Source organism: Arvicanthis niloticus, chromosome 15 (assembly GCF_011762505.2).
Source record: "Arvicanthis niloticus isolate mArvNil1 chromosome 15, mArvNil1.pat.X, whole genome shotgun sequence".
NCBI classification, from domain to species: domain Eukaryota; kingdom Metazoa; phylum Chordata; class Mammalia; order Rodentia; family Muridae; genus Arvicanthis; species Arvicanthis niloticus.
This window is the reverse complement of record NC_047672.1, coordinates 15,770,120-15,791,415: the sequence shown is the minus strand read 5'-3', so window position 1 is coordinate 15,791,415 and position 21,296 is coordinate 15,770,120. Positions and strand designations below refer to the sequence as shown.

Genomic DNA, 21,296 nt, shown 5'->3' with positions numbered 1-21,296 from the left:
AGAAAGAGGGCTCAGACCCCCAGGACCTGTCTTGCAGGGTTGAAAGAGATCCCTGGTCTGGCTTCTGCAGAGTCTCAAGTAGAATACAATTTGTGATGCCTCTAATGGCATTACATAACAGTATTACATAAACCCATTACATAAACCAGTGTCCTGTAGTTGACCAGGAAGGTCCCCTGCCCTAAGGCTGACCTAATCCCAAACTTAAAGGCTCTGTCTTCAGTTGGGCGGTTGGTTTAATCTGCTCCCTGTCTCCTGTACAGCTTTGTACCAGTCTAGCAGCTCAGATCTTCAGCATCTTGGGACCTCCAGCTCCTGCTTCTGGCCACTATTCCACCCCTCTAGCTCTTGTCCTGCACGTCCACCTCTCCCCAGGGAGGGTCCCACAGCTCTTCCCTAAAGACAGTCTTCCAGCCCCTCCCACAATGGCTGTTCCAGACAGCACAAGATGCTGTTCATCCATAGAAGAGTGTAATGGTCCCAACCCCGCTTTGTCTCCAGCTAAGTCCCAAGGGTCAATAAGTAAGTAAAAAATAAGTGAGTTCCCCTAAAGAACAAAGGAAGAGTCTGTCCTCTGGGATTTGTAAAATTGTCAGCAAAGGCTAGATATGGTGGCACACACCTTTGATTCCACCCAGACATTGGTGGAATGGATTAGTTTGATTGCCTTTGCAAAGACACAATTTCCAGATTCATGGCCTCAGAGCTGAAATGAAGTCTCTCCTAGCTAAAGGCAGAGGCAGGTGGATCTTTCTGAGATGGAAGACAGCCTGGTCTACATAGTGAGTTCTGGGCAAGCCAGGGCTACATAGTGAGACTCTGTCTCAAAAACAAAGCAAGTAAAATCACTTGTACAGGCAAAAATGTTCTGTCCTGCAGCAGCTGTTTGAGTGACCTCCAGAGCCAGCTCCCAGCCTTCAGGTACCTGGAACCTTCATTTCAGGCTCTCCTACAGCTCTGAGGTTATGTATTTGACCATGTATTTGGGCTTTTGCAAAGGTAATCAAATTAAGATGAGGTCATTAGATTGGGTTTAATCCAATAAGATCTGTGTCCTTAAGATGAGAAGATACAGATGCCCACAGAATAATGGCTCGGGAAGTCGTATGAGGTCAGAAGGGGAGATGGAGAAGCATCCACCAGTGAAGGGCCAGCTACGAACGAGGCAGAAGCCAGCATCTTCATCCTTCACTCCCGGCAGTGGGCTTGAGGTCCTGCTAGCGCCTGGGCCTCAATCTTACAACCTCCAATCCAACAACAAGACAGGAGCTGCTTTGTCATTTGGAGCCTCCCAGACCCTGGTACTCTAGTAAGAAGACTCCAGAAAAGGAATATGGTGCCTTTGGTGAAGGGTTCTGGGCACAGACTTTCCCCTGCTTTGTGTGTGAAGGTGGGTGTGGATGGTAGAGGTGGAAGAAGGCTACATTAAAAGACAGGGACATTCCCAAGCAGTTCTCGGAAAACAGGCTAGGTGTGAGGCTAGGCCTGGATGGTGTCACCTGCCTGTGATGCAAAGCATTCTCTAAGTCCTTCCTGTCACACAGCTGGCCTCCCTTTGGGTCATCTGCTGGAATACTTGTTTTCGATCTGAAGTGCCTTTTTTCAGCATGTCCTACAATACATTTTCCATGAAAGCTGGGCTTTACCCAGCCTGTTCATTTCTAGATGTTTTAAATTGTGTCTTTCACACTTTGTCATAGACTGCAGTAGCATGTCTCTGAAACTGACAGTGGCTCCTGGAATGTTTGTAACTGAGACCCAGATGCAGTATTCATTCCTTGCTATGACAGTTTTCATAGTCTTGGGCTTGGGCAGGGGAGGAGGGAGGATGCTCTCCTTCTTTCCCAGGAGACAGACAGTGAAATGCCCTGGGTGTGTAGAACCAAGCTGCCTGGATGGCCAGAGGCCCAGACCACAACACTGATATTCCTGTCAACTTGATTCACCTTCTCAGAGATGCCTCCTGACCGTCCGGGCAGAATCCATCGCTTTTTATTCGTTGCCCCAGACACCTCGCACATAGTTGTCTTACATATTCAGCTGCTGGCTCCATTTACGAATCCAAGTTTACAGAGCCCAGGAATGTGAGGATGCTCTCTGCAATAGGGTACAGCATGATTCACAAGAGTCATTGAGTAGAAACAACCTGTATCACTGAGATGAATAGAGAAAAAAAAAAAACTGTAGACACACAGTGGGTTATCATTCAGCCTTTAAAGGAAGAAAACTGTGTCCAAACTCATATTGAAAGACTAAGAGTAAAGGTATATTGTGCCTGCAAGATGGCCCAATGGGATAAAGTACTTGCTATGCAATACCCAAGAACCACATGGTGGAAGGAGAACAGACTCCCTCAAGTTGTCCTCTGATCTCCACATGCATACTGAGAATCTGTCTCACCACTGGGATGCCAGAGCGCCACCAACATGTTTCTCAGGTAAGGCAGAACACAGTCCAAGACAGGGGCTTCCAACCTGTGTTTCTCCAGATGAAAACCAAGTGTCTGGGACAGATGCTGTGATTCTCAATCTCCTGTGTACCCAGAGCCTAGGGACCACCAGGAGTTGAGAATGGTGGTTCCCAGCCTCCTATGTACCCAGACACCTCTGGGGACCGAGAGAAGTTGGAACTGGGGGCCTGGGGGTCTGCACTTCCCCTATGCACCAGACAAGGTAAGGGATGGTTGAGCCCAGGATGGGGCAAAATACAGTCTGGCTTTGAATAAGTGCTGAGAAAATAGGAAAGGGTAAAAAAGAGGCCTTCTCCAGGAGATTTAGGCAGGGCTCTTTGTGAGGCAGACCCTTCTCCTCCCCTCCTCTCGGGGATCCTTGATGAAGAAGAAGGTCCTTGCTTGTCCAAACTGCTTTATTGTTATGGAGGATGTGAATGCATACTTCTTACTCAGGGTGAACCAAGGGATGCCCAGGAAGGGAAGCTCATTGGCTAAACACTTGAGGCCTATCCAGATACCTCATTAGCATAGAGAACTCCAAACAGGGTATATTGTATGTATTCCAGAACAGATAGACCCTGGCCAGGAGCTGGTTCTAATGCCTGCCATTTTCAATTATGAGACTTCCCAGGGTTTTGAACTTGCTTCAATCTTACCAGGTCTTCTGTCTGGTGGCCCCACAGTTGGATGCATACAATGCACTTAACTTTTTATGAAAAGGAATTTATAAAAGGAAACTCTGGTATGTGCTACCATCTGTATGACCCTTGAAGTCTTTTGCTAAGCGAAATAAGCCAGACAAATATTATATGATCCAACTTATGGGAGAGTCCTAGTGGTCAAAGTCATAGAGAACATAGACTGTTGGCTGTGGGAGCCTGCCAGATGGAGAGAATATGGAGTCACTGTTCCATAGCAGAGTTTCAGTTTTCTCAATTGACACCAGTGACTGCATGTATGTGGAGTACGGTATGACACTTATATAATGATGAATGGTTAGCAATTACTAACTGCACTATCTAGTTTTATGTTAACTTGACACAGAGAGGAGGGAGCCCCAATTGAGAAAATCCCTTTATAAGATCCAGCTGTAAGACATTTTCTTAACTATTGATCAATGGGGGAAGGCCCAGCCCATTGTGGGTGCCATGCCTGCACGGATGGTCCTGGGTTCTATAAGAAAGCAGGCTGAGCAAGCCACAGAGAGCAAGCCAGTAAGTAGCACCCCTCCATGGCCTCTGCATCAGCCCCTGCTTCCAGATTACTGCCCTGTCTTGGCTTCCTTTGATGATAAACAGTAATATGGAAGGGTAAACCAAATAAACCCTCTCCTCCTGGAACTTGCTGTGGTCATGGTGTTTCATCACACCAATAGAAACCTAACGAAGGCAATATCCATCAGCTAGAACATCAATCATTTCAGCAGAGATGGGATTTCTCTGAACCTACCCTGAGAAGGATAGGTTCTCATCACTGCCTTAGACTTACATAAAACTGGTTTCTTGTGGCCCAAGCCTCCCATACAATGGCCTTTGGGTTGATCCTAAGTCCTCAGCCTCCTTCTTGCAGTCCTAGCCCTCTTCTTTAGCCAGGGCATGCTTCTCTCCAGAAACACCTGACTTCTCCAGCCTACACCCAACCCTTTCTCTGCCCTTTGGTCACGAACAGGTTGCAATACCTGTGCCTGCCCAGCCACAAGTGATGGGCACGTTGTGAAGCTCCAGCTTTCTCTTTGGCTCAGGTTCAAGCTTGTGAGTCTGGGACCATGATTCCCTTTTTTTTTTTTTTTTTTTTTTTTTACCATCTCCCGGAACACGCAGCATTAAAGGCCATCCACAGGACAAAGCTTGCCTTACATCTGAAGAATCAAATTCACGAGATCAAGGGCTTGTGCTGTTTCCTACAATGTTTGCACAGGGCTGGGTGGATTTGCAAGCTCAGAGGATTAAAATGCCAGAGTCTACCTGCTTGTCTGAGCTGGTCAGAGACACACCTAGACTCTCTGACTTGGGACTTGCACCATGCTTGGCAGGTCCCTCTGTCCACCAGCAGCTCTCACTGTCCACCCCTGCAGACAGAGGGAGAAGACCCCAATAGTCTCTGCCACAAGCAAGATTCCTCTGTCATGGGTCACATGATTGGCAGATTTCGCTAGAGGCTGGATTAGCTGCTGCTAACATCCACTCACTCTGCTCTGCCCTTGCCAAATAGTCTCTTGATCATTGATTGTTCCAAGCAAGGCAACATGTAGAAGAAAATGAGAGAAGGGGGTAAGAAGCAGCATTCCGGGCAACTGAACAGTTGTCAACAGTAAGCAATGCAAGGGCTGGGAGTTTTGTTGAAAACACACTAGCTCCTCCCCTGACTCCTCCTCCAGATGCAGAGGCAACAGCAGGACACACAGAGCCTTACCCCTCTGTCTGTGTGCATTCATGGTTCATTTCCAGACAGACTGTAAGATCCTCACAGACAGGCAGCATGAGCTATACGTGTCTGTATTACCGACTGGGACTAGACTGCCTGCTTCATACCTGTTTACTACAGGCAATCTTTCTGTGGGACAAGATTTGGAGGAAAACTAAATACATTTTGGCTAATTAACGAAACACTTCATCATCAACGAAACATTCATACACGAATAAATACATATAATTGGCATTTTACTTCTTAGAGTATTTTTTTTTTTGCATGCCAGTACTGGGGATGGCTCACAACTTGGGTCCCACCTGGAGAAACACAGGAGTGTGTATTGATCTTAATAAGAACACCTCTGACTGAACCTAGAGCTCCTCCTTGCAGCAGTCTTCAAAAGCCCCTGCCCTTCACTCAGAGCCTGGGCAGAGGAGGAATGGGACTTGAACACAAAACCTTGCATATGCCAGACAAGTGGCTGCCACCAAGCTACAAACCCAGAACTTTCCCTCTCAAAATTCTTTTTATTTAATCAGTGTGTGCTCACACATACGCATACCACAACACATGTGTGGAGGTCAGGGGACAACTTGTAGCAAGCAGTTCACTCCTTCCACCACGTGGGTCCCTGGGATAGAATGCAGGCTCAGAGCAGGTATGTTAAGTCATCTTGTCAATACCCACTCTCATCCCCCGACCTGCCCTCAATGTCTCACTAGGTTCTCCAGGCTAGCCTTGAACTCACTCTGTAGCCCAGGTTAGCTTTGCGCCTTCTGATTCTCCTGCCTCAACCTCCAGAGAGGCTGGGATGACAGGTCAGTTTTGCTCACTTGGTTTTGAGCACTTGTCATTTGTTTTAACCACCAGGCTTTGATACTAAACAACTTTCAACTATTTGCAAATAAGCTCAAAGGACAAAGATTCGCCAGGTGGTGAATCTGCAAGAGAATGTGAACCCCCAGAAATGGCTGGCACGGGGTAGTGCTCACCAAACATGCTGAAAGATCAAAAAGCTGCTGTTACACAAGAATTCCAGAATGTTTGGAGAAGGGAAGTGGTAGGCTAATGTCATGTGGGTGAGCCAAACAGTCCACGCAATAGCCTTTCAGCAAGTCCTTCAAGCTCAGAGCCCCAGAGGCCAGGTGGGCAGCTTCAGAGAGAAGCTGAGCTGCTGCGTTTTGGAGCAGCAGAGTGGTGGGGACTCCAATAACCAGGCAGCAGGAAGAGGGCTGTTTTACAGCCCCGCCCATAGTCGTCAACAGTCATCTACTCATTCTTAGCCAGGAAACAAAACCTTACACACATTCACGCCTTTGGCCTTACAGTGAAAGAGGTTTCCCACTGTCCCTCACCCATGTCCAGGTCTCACGCCTGCTCACGCCTGCTCCAGGACTTTGGTTTTGTGACTCACCTTTGCATTGGAGCTCACCCCACCACTCAGATACATACCATCGCCTTGGCACAGGATCCTGGGGTCATGTGCTCTCCGCCTCCCCCCCACCCTCCAGCCTTCAGCTGCTTCTTCCTTCCTCAAGGTGTTATCCACGCATCCCCATCACCCTCTCTCAGGGTCTTCCTCTCTATCCTCTGGTGTCCCCAGTCTTTTCAGCTTTCTCTCAGGGTCCTTCCCTCATTGCTGGTGCTCCAAACCAGCATTTGGTCCAAGGCCTCCCTTTTTCACTCCACACTCACTTCTTTGGAAGGTGGGCACCTAATACCTAATAGCCTCCAGAATGCAGACAGTTCTCAGACTACCTGTTTCCAGCTTCCCTTATCCTGAGCACCGGACCAATATGGGCTACTTTCTACGTGTCAACCTCAGCAGGTACAAAAGACTGCTCTCCCAGCATAAATATGTTCCTCCACCCTGTGGACCCTTCTCCTCAGGGGAAGGCTACTGTCAGCTAGCCAGCTAAGCAGAAGTCAGGCCCCAGTGGTTCCACCATTTTTCTTAGCAAGTCATGTACCATCCGACTAGTGTTTTTTGAATTTAACACTTCTCCATCTCCTCTGACATGTCCATAGTCCAAGGTCCCCACAACATGACTGATGGGTGACTGATGCACAAGTCTCCAGCCAGTCTTTCTAAAGTGCTGGAATATAAACACAGCCATGTTTCCACCCTGCTTAAACCCTGCTGTCCCCACTCTCTTAGATGCAGCGGAAACTACTGTACAACAGAGTGCCAGCAGCCTTTCTGGTTCTCAAGCCAGTTCCAGCTTCTCTTCTCGTCCCTTGGGTTGAGGTCTGCAGCTCTCTGGATCTTAGATTGGACCTAATCTGTGTCTTCTATGTCCATTCAGCCTCCCACCCATGTGTCCCATCTGGTTTCTTCAGGCATGGCTTCAGAAGTGGCAGGCAGCCTGTCTGTCAACCTCCCTAGACTAGTCTTGGACTTTTGGGCCCCTACTCTGCCCTCAACAAGTCCACTGTGTTGACAAGGTTTTGATTTTATTTTGTTGCCAACTTGGCAAAGCTAGACTCATCTGGGAAGAAGAAACCTCAATTGACATGACCCATCAGACTAGCCTGTGCGGGGAATTTTCTTGATTACTGACTGGTTGATGTGGGAGGGGCCTCCTCTGCAGGCAGTGCCACCCCTAAGCAGGTGGTCCTGAACAAGTCATGAGAACAAGCCAAATGGCAGTATTTCTTCCCTCCTTGACCTATGCTTCAGTTCCTGCCCTGACTTCGAGGACTGTGACTTGAAAGTACAAAACAAATAACCCTCTCCCGCTCAAGGTCAGTAGTTTATCACAGCAACAGAAACAGAAACCAGGAAACCCACTTAAGCTGACGGAAGGAAGGATCCTTGCTAACTGGCTTCTGACCCTTCTCAGTGCTTAGCACCCAGGAGACAGTTGCCTTGGGTATTTCTGTTGTTAGTAATCTAGTAATAGGATAGAAAGGAGTCTCCGCTTTCATCAACAACCAGCTCTAGTTTTAATGAGAAATTGAAGTTCCGGGAGAGTAAAGGATTTCCTCCAAGTTCTCTATGAGGTCGAATACAAAACAATTCTCTCTAAACACGTACCCCATCCCCCACTGCTCCCCTCGCTGTCAGGCAGGCCCCTCTGCTTCTGCCAGCCCCAGCTGGGTGTACAGCTGCAATACCTTCAGGCTCCAGCACTCCTCGCAAGATGGAAAAATTGGTAGAGAAACAACCTTTACAGCCTGTTCAAGCGCTGGCTCCTTCTGTGTCTCCTAGGCAGGTGCAGGTAAGGATGCTTCCGGGAAACTTCTTGAAGGGCTGCAAACAGGTAGTAAGGAGCTGCAGCACCTAGAGTAACAATGCTGGTCCCCCGGGGAGCAGCCTAAGAGCTCTGGTCCTCACCTACTCCCTCCAAGTCAGATTTCTATGCTACACATACGCACATGTCTGCGCCCACGCGCGGGACCATGGTAGGTGTTTGGCAAACGTGCATATTACACTTTGGTTGGGAAGAACCAGCTAGCTAAGTTTACTTCCTGGACTGACAGGAGAGGTCTTTTTCCTGTGGAAGGAGGTGGCAGTGAGTAGTTAGTCAGGCTTTCTTCCCCTGGCTCAGTTAACAGCCCCAGAACCTCAGATTTGAACTTCAATGAACTTCAAGTACATAAATAACTATTCTTTCCCTCTATTTAGAGGTCTCTTGCTCAGCCAGTCTCCCGTTGACCTGGTTGATCCCCAGGAGTGCCTGGTTCTCAGTGTGGAATCTGCAAGGATAGTCTGTGTGTTGTCAAAACTGTCAAGAGCTAAGTATGTTTTTCGGACTTCTCGGCTAAACATTAAAGAAAGGTCAATGACTCAAGTGTCCTGGTGCTTTGGCAGCAACCTACGTGTGAATGTTGAAAACTCACTAAGTCTCCAGGCATGAGTCTCCCAAGTTGGGGGGCGGGGGGTGGAGGCAGGAGACGGGTCAGAAATCCGCTTAGAAAAAGATTGGGGGTGGTACCACCTCGGAGGGATTGGACCAGGCTGGAGCAGAGAGGTTCGAGGCTGGGGCTGGGAGGGCCGCTTCCCCATGGATGCGTTGGTGCCGCACCAGGTGGGTCTTGCGGCTGAAGCTCTTGGCGCACTGAGGGCAGGAAAAGGGGCGGGAGCCCGTATGGATCGCCTGGTGGCGGACCAGGTTGGTTTTGGAGCTGAAGCAGCGGGCGCAGACGGCGCAAGCGTGGGGGCGGCTGCCAGTGTGCACTGCCTGGTGGCGGCCCAGGTGAGATTTGCGACTGAAGCGGCGGCCACACTGCGCACAGGCAAAAGGTCTGGCGCCGCTGTGGGCCCGGGAGTGGGCGACTAGATTGGGGCGTGAGCCGAAGCGTCGGCCACACTGAGCACAGGCAAACGGCCTTTCGCCCGTGTGCACGCGCCGGTGCCGGGCTAGGTGCTGTCCGTGGGCGAAGCCGCGCCCGCAGTCGGGGCAGAAGAAGGAGCGCTCGCTGGAGGCGGTACGCTGGGGTGCCGCGGGCTCCGAACCCGTGCCACAGTCAGACGCGTGGGGCGTGCAGGTTGATGGCTCGGCGGCGGCGGGGTCCACGTTGGTGCCGAGGGCACATTCATCGCACCCAAAAGGACGACCCTCGGTGAGATGCAGACTCTGGTGCGTAGCGAGGTTCTTTTTCCAGCCAAAGCTCTGCCCGCAATGGGAACAAGCGAAAGGCTTGGGCCCAGGAGGGGACGAGGTAAGAGACGCGGTGGGGGAGTGAGGAGTAGCAGGAACGTCCGGAGAGGACCGGGTGCGGCTAGCAGCATCGTGCACCCTCTGGTGTCGCACCAGGTGTTGCTTGTGTGTGAAGCTACGTGTGCACTGGGTACACTGGTACGGCCTCTCGCCCGTGTGGATACGCTGGTGGCGGATCAGGTGTGTCTTCTTGCGGAAACGCTTCTCGCATTCGGTGCAGGGGAAGGGCCGCTCTCCGGTGTGGGTTTTCTGATGCGAGCCTAGGTGAATCTTCTGGCTGAAGCGTTTGCCGCACTCAGCGCATGGGTAGGGACGCTCGCCAGTGTGCGTGCGCAGGTGGCGGGTCAGGTGGGCCTTCTTGCTGAAGCGCTTATCGCACTCGGAGCACGGGAAGGGACGCTCTCCGCGGTGGCTGCGTTGGTGTAGGAGCATATGAGCACGCTGCGTGAAGCTGCGGCCACAGTCCGGGCAGGCACAAGGACCCTCACCCCGGTGCAACCTCTGGTGCAGCCGCAGAGTTAGCAGATCCCGGAAACGCCGCTCGCATTCCTCGCAGCCGTAAGGCTTTTCAGGGATCGGGGCCCACCCCGACAGTGCGATTCCACCTAGTGTCCCCGGAGTCCCTGGCTCCAATTTGTATGCAACAGCCAACTGACCCAAGTCAGGAGTGGGAAAAGGACTGGGAAGGAAGGAGAGATGCTGGGGCCATTCCACCTCCTCCTCTGCCTCCTGTTCCTCATCCTCTACCTTTACCTTCCGAATCATCCATTCCTCCCCTGAGCAGTCAAAAAGAAAAAAAAAAAAAAAAAAAAAAAAAAAAAAAAAAAAAAAAAAGAATTGTGTGAAAGCCCATCCATGGTTCCATGGTACATCCATTTGCCCGTCTGGCTCCTTTTGTACCCCACTCAAAGAGTCCTGGGAATCGGTAAGCCCCAGAGTCCTTTCGTTCTCTTTCTGTCCCCTCTGCAGTCAAAGCTGCTGGCAAGCATGGCCCCTCCAGGGGCTGTTCTTCCAGGCTGGCCAGCTCCTCCACCCAGGAACCCTCTCTTGAATCCTCAGTAGACACCCCTCCCCCTGCTCCCTCCAGAACAGAACTGCTGCCTACTTCTGAGCCTCCATCCTTGAGGACGCCCACTATCATCCTGGCCCTTCTTGGGTGTCCTTCAAACTGACTGTAGTGTCAACAACCGCCTGGCCTTCGAAGACCTATTCCCAGACAACTTTAACCAAAGGAGGCAGGATGGCCTTGGAACCTTGATGCCGCTTCCTTTGCTTCCTCCAGAGCACCAGAGCACCCTAGGCTCCATCCTGTCTTCTCAAATGCTACCTCTTCTGCTCCATGCCCTTTAGAACCCCTATTGAGCGTCCTTCCTCCTGCTCTACAGGACTGGAAAGCCCCATTAAGAAAGACGCTGCACTTGGAAGGAGGAGGCAGATTGATCTCTGAGTTCAAGGCCAGCCTTGTCTGCAAAACACGTTCCAGGACCGCCAAGGCTATACAGAGATACCCCCACCCCCAAAAAGAAAGAAGCTGGAGTTGACAGGATCAAAGGAAGAGTTAAGTGAGAGAAGACAAGAGTGGAGTTTACAGGCTGGGGGGCTGGGAGACTGGTGAGTGTTCAGCCACGGGGAGACATGGGGTGAGGCCTCAAGGGGAGCCTCAACCCAAAGGGCAGATTCAAGTTCCTAGGGAATCCTCGCAAAATGCATCCATGCATGCAGAGGAATCCGTTCCCTTCCTTTGAAGCCCTCCCCCACCCCCACCCCCAGTGAATCTTGTCTGAGAACATTTGAGCCACATGATCTGAGTGAGTGCTGCCTGGCCCCGAAAGCCTGTCATAGCCTGAGCCTTGATCATATTACACAGATTTACATTCACTCCCAGTTTCTAACTCACTGGTTCCATCTCACTGTCTGCTCAGCCTCCGATGTCAAGTCCCTCTTCTGCATGCCACTCCTCTGCTCAGGAATCAGCAATAGCTTCTAGTGTCACGAGCCCTCCCCCCCACCCCCCCATTCCCAGTCCAGCTTCCTTTTCATCCAGGTGTGAAGCTTTGTCTTTCACAACTGCTGCTGCTCTCCAACCTGTCACAGATCACCTTTCCTGCTTCCTGCCTGGAAGTCCTTTCTCAGCCAAGAATGTCTTCCCCTCCTCCACCCCACTTACAACCGCTGAAATCCATGTTTCTCTCACCGTGCAGTACACCAAGCAACGTTTTGACATGTCTAGCACATAAAGATCCTCTACCATAAACTCCTATAGCAGTCACCGTTAATATTAGCTTCTGTGAACCCGTGGCTATGTGTTGTTGGTTTAATTATTTGTCCTGCCTCATAATAACAGCAGCCCAGCTATACTTTAGCTTCTGGATGGCAGACATCTTGAATTCTAAAGTCAGTTCTATGACCATTTATTTGAAGCCAACTAGGGATTAGTCAGTGTGCCTGTGGCATCACAAAGCTTCACGCTAGCCAGGATGTTACTGTCACCCTGATGACAGGGGAGCAAACCACCCCTGGAGGGAACACAGCATCCCACCCCAAGAACATTCAGCAGGTCAGTGCAGAACAAGGGTTCAACCCAGGTCTGTGCAGCTAGATGCCCTGTCTTTCCCTGAGATACTCAACACTTTTGTGCAGTATGCACTAAAAAAGACCTTGTTGAATCAGTGATGCCATTCAAGTAAGTGGTAATGAATGGAAGGTGTGTGTGTGTGTGTGTGTGTGTTTGCACACACATATGTACACATGTGTGTTCGTACTACAGACTGGGAGCCCTTGGTATCATGAAGATCAGCAGAGATTTGGGAAAGGAGCATGCAGGGTAGAGTCAGTGAACATACTGATGAACACTCTGTATCTTTGTTTATCTTTGTGGAAATTATAACCCAAGAGAACAACAGTGTATATGAATGGGAGGGGGATGATGAGGGAAGTTGGGACTTCCAGACTTATCTGGTACCTTCCTCTCCCACTCCACTGTCCACAGATGTGAGACTCCTTTGGAACTCTGAAGTAGTACAGAGGAAAAGGAGAGGGCCTGAAGCACACCTGTCTCCTCAGAGAGAAGCTGTGGAATTTGCTTGGTCCCTGTTCCCTTTGCCTGGTCCTCCTAGAGCATCAGGAAGACTCACCTGGGACAGAGCATGCAGGCTCTGCCTTCTGTGGGGTACAGGCCTGGCTGCCCATACAAGGAGCTTCAGCTTGTTCTGTGTGGATGCCTTCTTTCTGGCCAGGGGTCTCATGCCCTAGAAGAGAAGAGGATGCTCCCAAGGACTCCAAAAACATCACAGATGGAAGGCAAACCCCACTGGTACTAGGAAGCAAGCCTGAACTCCCCCAGAGATCTCTGTCCTACATCATACCTGCAAAGGCAAATTCCCAGTAGCTGAAGCAGGCGCTAAGGGTGGACAGGCGTGTGTTATCACTCCTATAGCACTTCTACCATGCTTACATTTCTTGTTGGCTGACAGCTGCCCATTCTAAGATTAAGTTCCTCGAAGGGAGGGACCTAGGTCTATTTAGTGCCTAAGGTGTTCCGAATGTCCAGAAGAGCTTCCAGCAGAGTAGGTGCTTCATAGACAGCTTGTGGAAGAAGGAATGTTCTCTCCAGAGCCCCCCTCCATGGTACCCACTTACCTGAGCAGGAACGAAGCGTGCTCTCTTCTTTAGAAGATGATGGCACCTTCTCCTGGGCATTGTTGAACCCATCCCTGGGCTCGCTTTGGGGAGCCATCTCTGGCTGTCCCACTGAGAATCCTGTTGGAGGCAGAGGGATGAGTTCAAATGAAGCTTCTGGTATTGAACTGGTATCAGAGATGGGGCATTTTCCCGGCTGGTTTGGGAAGAAAGGTATCTCTGGTCTGTATAGATAAAGGACTGCCAAACTCCCCAGCAGTCTGGCCGGGTATTAAGCTCAGCCCTTTTAATTGAGGGGAGAAAAAAGAAAGAAAAAAAGAAAGGAAACTGAATAGTTTGAAATAGAAAAAAAAAAAAAAATCCAGTGCTGGGCAGGGGAGATGGCTCAGTGGGTAAAGGTACTTGCCTCTGCACCTAAGGTTTCCAAAACCCACATGGTGGTAGGAGATAACTCAGAAAGTTGTCCTCTCACCTCCACACATGAGGTACACATAATAAACACAATAAATATATAAGTGCAATGAGTTGTTTGTTTGTTTGTTTTTAGCTTCTAGTTCTCTGTGAATCCCCTGCACACATACAACCTAGTATTATCATCCTGGTCTGGTCACTGAGACATATAAAAATGGTGACCTAAAAAGATGTCTGCTTCTCCAGGCTGCCATGGTTTGGGGCTCAGGGTTGTAAACTCCTGAGGACAGCAATGCTACACTTCGGGTGCCTAGGAACTCCCACCCTCCTGGTTCCTTTTCCCCACTCACCCAAGGAGTTCAGGGCCTCCAGGGTCTCTCTCATGGCCACCAGGAGTGGCTCTCCTAGGTGATCAGGCCACAGACCCTAAAAAGACAGCCTTGTTCAGATTCTTCCTGACAGCTTCCACCTAGGTCTCAGCTATCCCCAAGAACACCAAAGTGGTGTCCTAGGCACAGGTGAAGGAACTCGGGAAACTGGATTTGGAACAGAGGCCTCTGAAGATGGGTACACACAATCACATGGAACCTTCTGCAAATTTGGCTATGGATATATGCCCGTCCCCACCTGTCAAATCTTTAAAACCATCCCCAAGCCATCAGCCGTCACTCACCACCCACTGTGCCTTTGCCAGGGGAAGTATAGGGAACACTTCATTCTCTGGATCAAGATGGGGAGTGGGAAACTACAAGTAGACCCTTCAGCCCCCAGGGCAGGAGCTAGTGAAATAAGAGCCAACCCTGGAGAGCCCTGGAGGACCAGTAACACTTTAGGGGTACGGGTTGGGGGGAGGTGAACAAGGGCTCTTGCAGAGGTAGTAAATGACTCTGACTTCCTCTCCCTAAACCCCTACCTCAAAGACTCACAACCCCCACAGGACTAACCCGGCGAGGACAACCCCCACACCAAGCCAGGACACTCCCCGATTTTTGCACTTCCCTGCTCCTCTTCCAACCGGTTCTCTGCCCCTCCTTTAGCAGACTCCCCTCCCCCCTCCCTGGCAGCCTTCCCTCTGCCCCTCCCCTCTCTCGCTGCCTTCCGCCCTCTCTCCCCACCAAATCAGGCAGCCTTCTGGGGCTCCTCCTCCTGCCCCGCCCCTCTGGCTCCTCCCTTACGCGCACCCGTCGGGTCAACCCCCAGGGGCCCCCTTCGAGTCAGCCCTCAGCAGCTACGGCTTCTCCCGACCCTCCTCTCCCAGCAGTCTTGGGCAGCGCTCCCCTCCCCCTTCCTCCTATGCCCGCCCGCCTAGTTCTCCGCACGCCACCCCCCTCCCCCGGCTGCACACTCCCTCCCTTCCTTCCCCCTCCTCTTTTCCTTCCTCCCCCAACTCCCGCCCTCCCCTTCTCAGCTGCTCTCCCCCATCCGCTTGCCCCTCCCCTCTCCTCCCCCACTCGGGTTTCTTTTCCTTCTTTCCTCTCCTCGGTTCCCTCCCCCTCCCCCACACCATCCTCCCCTCTGCTTCCCTCCCTCCCGCTGCTCTCCTTCCCCCTCAGCGGCCCCCGCCTCCCTTCCCCCTCTGCCTACCCTGCAAGCTCGGGCTCCGCTTCTCTCCCCTCCCGGTCCCCAGCCTTGTTCTTCCCCTCCCCCTCCTAGTCCGCTCCGAGTCTCACGCCCCCCACCTCGGGGGAATCCAAGCTTACCCCGCAGTCTCCGGACCTACTCCCTTGCTCTGCCCCTCCCCATCCCTCTTTCTTCCCAACACACCTCCCTCTCCGCAGCCCCCTTGCCCATTTCTGCTCCCTACTGACTTCACGTCCTCTCCGGAGTTTTCCTTCTGACTAGACTCCCCCCGCCCCCAGTCCCCGCCCCTGTTAGAGCTCCGGAGTCACTCCGGTCCCGGCCCCCTGCCCTGCTCTAAGCTCACCTGTCAGCGTCCTTCGCTCCCGACCAGCCCCATCCCGGAGCCCGTTTCCTGCCCCTTCGTGCTGGACCCTTCCTCTATCCCGAGGAACCCTACTCCCGCTCCTTGGGATCCTCCCCGCAGGCGCCTCCCGCCCTCTTCCCACCTGCTCCCACCGGGCCTCTCCTAGTCTTTGCCCTCCCCTCCAGTTTCCTAGTCTCTCCCTCTGCGCCGGGACCCTCCCTCCTGACTCCCTTCCCTCGCTCTTCTGACCCCCACCCCTCCCCCACACTCGCGTCTGCGCGCCCCTTCCCTCGGGGTTGTCACCTGCCGTGAGCCGGCGGGGCTTGTAATGCTCCGTTTGGGTGGCGGGCGGAGACGCCTGGCCCGGAGCCTCGGGTGTCCTTACCTGGTGGGCTCCTGCGGCTACGTGCCGCGGCCCGCTTCGGGGACCCAGGCGCTCGGGCCTCCGGTCCCGGGCGGCCGTTTGCACAATGGCGCCGGCTGCCTGCAGCTTGGGTGCGGGCTGCCCGAAAGACTCCGGGACTGACAGCCCTGAAACTTCGCGGGGAGGGGAAGGAAAGACGCGGAGGGAGAGGGTGCGGGGCTGCGTTGCGGGTGATGGGGGAGGAACCCGGGAAGCGGGAACACTGCTCCGGGGCACAGGCTAAGGCGGCAGGGGCACCAGGCTAAGGCGCAGGGTCTTCGAGAGACCCGTCGCGGGAGGGTGCACTAATGGGCTTCGGTGCAGGTGACGGTCTGAAGGCAAGATGCCCGGAGTGTGGAGACGGAAAATGGGAGCTTAGGATCGAGGAAGGGCAGAGGGGAGAGGAAGGAGAAGAAGAGGCTAGGGAGGAAGGGCACTCGGGCTAGAAGGGAGGGTGCTCACTGCCTAGGAGGGAGGAGCTGGGGAAAGGTGGAGCGCGGAACGGGGTGGTGGTGGTAGTAGCGAAGAGTTGGGGGGAGCAGGGAGAGGAGGGGGCGTGTTTGGGGAGGAGAGCAATGTGTGCATGGCTGTCTTTAAAATCGCCAGTGGCAGCCGAGTATGTGGTAGCGCCGCGGTCCCGCGGGAGACTGTCTGGCCAGCAGAGATTGGGAGAATCGGTCAAAAAACTCTCCACCAGGATCCACCCAGACCGAAGGACGAGAGCCAAGTTCCACTGCAGGGGCTGAGGATTAAGAGCCAAACTGAGAGGGCAGAGAGAGGGCTCTCAAAGTAGAAAATGGGGATAAATAGAACTAAGTCCCCGACTGAGACATGCTGGACAGGCATGGAGGCTACAGGGGGTGAGGCGGGGCTGGGCTAGGCGGGGGCGGGGGAGTGCTATCCGTGGGTAAGAAAACCTCCTGGCGTTAAGTGTGGACCTCTCCCCAGACTTCCACCGTTTCTGCTCTTGAGTGCAGGTACTTTTGGGCCTTACCCATCCACCTCTGCACCTCAGACACCCCCTCCCAGTCCTGAAACTAAAATCTAGGCTGGATATTTCATGCCCTGTGATTTTTCTTCAAACTCCCATGGGCTCTCATTTCCGCCTGCATGCCCCTGTAGGGGAAAGGGCAGATCCAAGTTACATTTCTCCCCAATCCAAGCTTCCCTTGTCAGCCAAGTTGCAGAACAGAGCTGGAAGAGAGTCTGGGATGAGGAGGCCAGTAAATGGCCCTTCTGAATAGCACAAGGTCCCTGACTATAGCACCCTGACACAAGTATAGTGACACCTGTGGAATCAGGGCAGTGACCCAAGGCTGGCCTTATCAGATGGAGCAGGGTTGTCCTCAACATTTACAGATAACCTGAGGTCTGGAGCAGTGGAGACCTGAAGGATCAGGAGGTCTTGTGACTCAAGATGCAAAAGGCTCTTCTAATCCCTGGCCACTTCACTGACTGATGGCATAGGAGCAGAGTTTGTTTCCCTTTCTGTGTACAGGAGTTGGCTTTGAGAACTGTGTACAGGAGTTGGCTTTGAGAACTGCCGTCCTGTGTGTAGGGTATGCAGGAACAGTGGCCAGGTGAGAGTAAGAGACGTCAGAAGGACATTGTGCCCACAACAGATGCTGACACTTTCCCAGGACTCTGCTCAACCCCCAGGCACCAACCGTAGCTGTCTGGAAGCAACTGGGGAGATTCATACTGGCCCTTCTTTGGTTCCAGACCCAATAGTAGGCCCAGAAGAAGGAACTCCCAGGCCAGCTGTGGTGTGCCAGGTGGAGTGACCATGCAGGATACCCAATGGGACCTCATTTTGTTATGAAACGAAAGGGTTCAGAGTTTCAGGTACAGCTGCATTCCAGCCCAGTGGCCTTAGAGGTCTGCTGGTGACCAGGATGTAACCAGGATTTGCCTGTGGAGCCTGCAGCTGCCTCCTCTAAACCGGATACTGAGATTACTTCATCCGGCTTAGCTCTGCTCCATCCAGGGGCAGGGGGAACAAACTCCCTCCCAGTCTTGGTCCACCCCTCTCTCCTTCCCATCTTCCTGGATCCTTTCCATGTTTGGATGCTTTAGGACCCTCAGAAACACCACAGGTGACCAAATGGCCCCAACCACCTCATACAAATACCATCAAAAGACTGGCCTCACTGAGGAAAGGATTTATGTTTCCATGTTGTCTCCACATACTTGGGTGCTCCCTCTTCCTGTGCACCTGGCCTGAGGGAACAGGGAGGGAAAGAGCACAGAGAATGCTATAATAAAGGCAATGGTTTATTTCGTGTATGTTTTGCCTGTATGTATGTTTGCTACGTGTGTGCCTGGTGCTGCTGAGGTCAGAAGGTTTTGGATCCCCTGGAACTGGAGTTATGGATGGTTGTGAGCTAAAGTGTGGGTGCCCAGAACCAAATCTGGGAGCACCGAGTGTTCTAAACCACTGAGCCACCTTCTCTCCTCGCCCTGCAGTTTTTGAAGGGTGGAGAGACCCTCCTACACCTGAAGTTTCAAAAAACTTATTGAGTCCCATCTGTGCAGCCTTGGGAAGTCCCTGAAGTTTTTACTGGAAAGGAAACAGACGCTAAGAAAAAAAAGGTGTCCTGACCACACTCATATATTAGTGATAGTGCTTGAAAGTGTAGAAAAGCCAGGGGCTCAAAGTGTCCAGGTGTAGTCCCATCTCACACACACGCACACGCACACGCACGCGCGCACACACACACACTCCTGGAGGGGTGTGATGGGGCCTGTTTCCAGGGAGAATTGGCCTCTGAAGGGATGCTGGAGGTAGGTCCAATCTGGTTCTGAGCAGCTGGTACCCAGGGGCAAGAGACTGGGATAAATTCTACCCTTGTGAAGAGCTTCGGACAGACTGAACTCCAGGTTAATTCAGACCTCAGTGTGGGACAGTGCTATCTTCTCTGGCCTCCTCCAGCAGCAGTGCCCAAGTCCAAGTCTCAGGTCCTCCCCAAGGTGACCTGCGTTGGAGCACTATGCTGCTTCCTGCCCTTCTCTTTGGGATGCTATGGGCTCTGGCTAATGGGTAAGCCGCTCCCAATAAGGTCTTCCTGCCTGTCTATACCTAGGCTCCCTCTGGGATGCCAGCATTTTCTTTTAGCACTTTTCTATTGACCCTAACCTCTCCCTTCTTTCACGTACTTTTCCCAGCAGTCCTTGAAGGCTTGGATTCATAGTACCGAGCTTCATGGTGACAGAGGGGACAATATGGGTTTCTGTGCTCTCCTATTCCTGGACAGGCATTGGTGTGAGCAGACAGAGACTGTCCATGTGGAAGAGGAAGTAACTCCTCGTCAGGAGGACCTGGTACCCTGCACCAGTTTGTACCATTATAGCCGCCTAGGCTGGCAGCTGGACCTGTCCTGGAGTGGCCATGTGGGGCTCAGCAGGTCCCCAGCACTTGGGCTCTGTGCAATCTACAAGTGAGTGATGGTCAGAACCTGTGCTGTCTGCCGGACAGGAAAGGAAAGAGTGACCGCAGGATATCCTGAGAGTGGGGGAGGACTGGGAGGAACTAGTGCAGCGGGCATTTGGGGAACAGGTTCTGGCTGGATTCAAGGAAGGGTGGATGCTGTAGGTGGATGAGAGGGTACCATGGTGGGCACAGTATGGTGGGGAAGAGGGGTGTGCCCCTTCTTCTTTCTGCCCCAGGCTACTTCCTAGCATTCATTCTTGCTTTGCAATCGAAAGTAAGGCCCCAGGAGAGGAGAATGACTTGATAGGACCCCTCAGAGTAGTAGACCAGAACTAACCCACTGAGCACTTGACCAGACCAAGCCCCACCTTGCCTTACGGTGGGACTTGGCTGAAGATTAACATCTCTCCCTGCTTCTCTCTGTGTGGTGGTGGCGGCAGACCCCCCAAAACCAGGCCTGCTACTTGGAACCGGACAGTGAGGGCTTGTTGTCCAGGATGGGGAGGTACTCACTGTACCGATGGTAAGTATCCAAGAGGAACGGGTAGATGGTACCTTTGGGGTAGCAGCTATGAAAGTGAGCCCATCTGTGATATAGCAGAGGTGACAGACTGCCTGAAGACACAACAGATCTGGTTGGCTTTCCGAGCCATCCAAAATAATGACAAACTGGGTGTGCCCCATTCTTTTCTACCACAGTCCTTGCTGAAGCCAACCCTAAAGGTCATTGCTTTGTCACATGGCATTGCCAGCCTCTAGCAGGCTCAGCTAATTCTTCAGCAGGAAGCCTGGAGGAATGCTGTGCCCAGCCCTGGGGACACAGCTGGTGGAACAGCAGCTCCCAGATGTGCCTCAGCTGTTCTGGTCAGCACCACCCAGGTAGGTCTGTAGCCTCCAGTTCTGGAGACAAGCTTATCCAGACCCTCATCCTCACCCTTAAGACTTCCAGGCCTTTCCACCAGGTCCTGCCTACTCCTGTGGTCTCTCCGAGAGACCATGCCCTGACCTCACGCCTCCTGCTGTGCCAGAACTGTGTCCTCACCTCAGCTCCTGCATTTAGAGGCTCACACATGATGTAACTTGTTCAGGCAATGCTTCCTCTGAAGACCTCCTGCAGCCTCTGGCAGGGGCTATAGGCCAGCTCTGGAGCCAGCGCCAGCGTCCCTCAGCCACTTGTACCACCTGGTCTGGCTTCCACTACAAAACCTTTGATGGACATCACTATCACTTCCTGGGCCAATGTACCTACTTGCTAGCTGGTGCTATGGATTCCACCTGGACTGTCCACCTCAGGCCTAGTGTCTACTGTCCCCAGCCTAGGCACTGCTGGCTGGTAAGGGAGAGAGAGATGACCCCAGGGAAGGTCTGGACATGGCAGGGGTAGGAGAGGAGAGTTGCACATCTGCTCCATTGTGCTCTCTCTCTCTCTCTCTCTCTCTCTCTCTCTCAGGTTCAAGTGATGATGGGTCCTGAGGAGGTATTGATCCGAGATGGAGAGGTCTCTGTGAAGGGCCAGCCAGTGCCTGTTGGGGAGCCTCGGCTGCTCCATGGTGAGGGTTTCTTCACTCCTCTGGGGTGGTCTGCCTACTCCTGAAGGCAGGGTGACAGGCTAGGGCAGAGCTGCTGCACCCCCTGAGTGCTGTTGAGAAACTTGAAAATTAGGGGTCAGGAAGACATAAGCCTGGCTTACCCACTTCTTATTGTCTTCAACTGTGACTTGGGCGAGCCACTCTGTTTACCTGCCTTGAGCTTCATGAGAGTATCATCATGTCTGGGACAGGAGGTTGGGGCTAAGTGCATATGTGTCTGTATGGTGTGGGTGGATGGAGTGTGTGTACGGTGCATGGATTACCTATGTAGAAGTGTGGTATGTGTATATGAATGCTGTGAGGTATGTGGTTTATGTTGTGTATTGTGGTACATGGAATGCACATACAGTATGTGTGTTATATGTGTATATGTAG

The 21,296-nt window shown here is 52.4% G+C and overlaps 2 protein-coding genes and 1 long non-coding RNA gene across 11 annotated transcripts in view; 2 read left to right on the top strand and 1 right to left on the bottom strand.

Annotated features, from left to right (window-relative positions):
* Positions 1-7,783: 7,783 nt before the first annotated feature.
* Positions 7,784-16,430, bottom strand: Znf467 (zinc finger protein 467). 7 transcript variants are annotated; one of them, XM_034519394.2, is made up of 5 exons: positions 15,885-16,430; positions 13,926-14,001; positions 13,165-13,284; positions 12,660-12,773; positions 7,784-10,301 (listed from the first exon to the last, which is right to left on the bottom strand). In XM_034519394.2, exons 2-5 carry the CDS (start codon positions 13,957-13,959, stop codon positions 8,776-8,778), a joined length of 1,794 nt encoding a protein of 597 aa, XP_034375285.1. In that variant the 5' UTR covers positions 13,960-14,001; positions 15,885-16,430; the 3' UTR covers positions 7,784-8,775. The 7 variants fall into 7 exon arrangements, with proteins under 7 accessions (XP_034375285.1, XP_076769504.1, XP_076769507.1 ...); XM_076913389.1 differs by lacking the exon at positions 15,885-16,430 and adding an exon at positions 15,500-15,646; XM_076913392.1 differs by lacking the exon at positions 15,885-16,430 and adding an exon at positions 15,384-15,403.
* LOC143434517 (uncharacterized) lies at positions 9,306-13,688 on the top strand. Its single transcript, XR_013104027.1, has 3 exons — positions 9,306-9,444; positions 10,911-11,136; positions 12,515-13,688. It is a non-coding gene; the product is annotated as an uncharacterized LOC143434517 (long non-coding RNA).
* A 359-nt stretch (positions 16,431-16,789) lies between the features above and the next one.
* LOC117720609 (SCO-spondin) overlaps positions 16,790-21,296 on the top strand; it is a 55,347-nt gene continuing 50,840 nt past the window's right edge. For 2 of the 3 annotated variants that reach the window (XM_076913379.1, XM_076913377.1), the window contains exons 1-5: positions 19,110-19,339; positions 19,773-19,855; positions 20,032-20,211; positions 20,421-20,665; positions 20,783-20,882. In XM_076913379.1, the coding sequence (XP_076769494.1) occupies positions 19,125-19,339; positions 19,773-19,855; positions 20,032-20,211; positions 20,421-20,665; positions 20,783-20,882 (823 nt within the window). In that variant the 5' untranslated portion in view covers positions 19,110-19,124. Of the gene's footprint in view, positions 19,340-19,772; positions 19,856-20,031; positions 20,212-20,420; positions 20,666-20,782; positions 20,883-21,296 lie in introns of all 3 variants that reach the window. The other variant, XR_013104026.1, reaches the window with a different exon arrangement.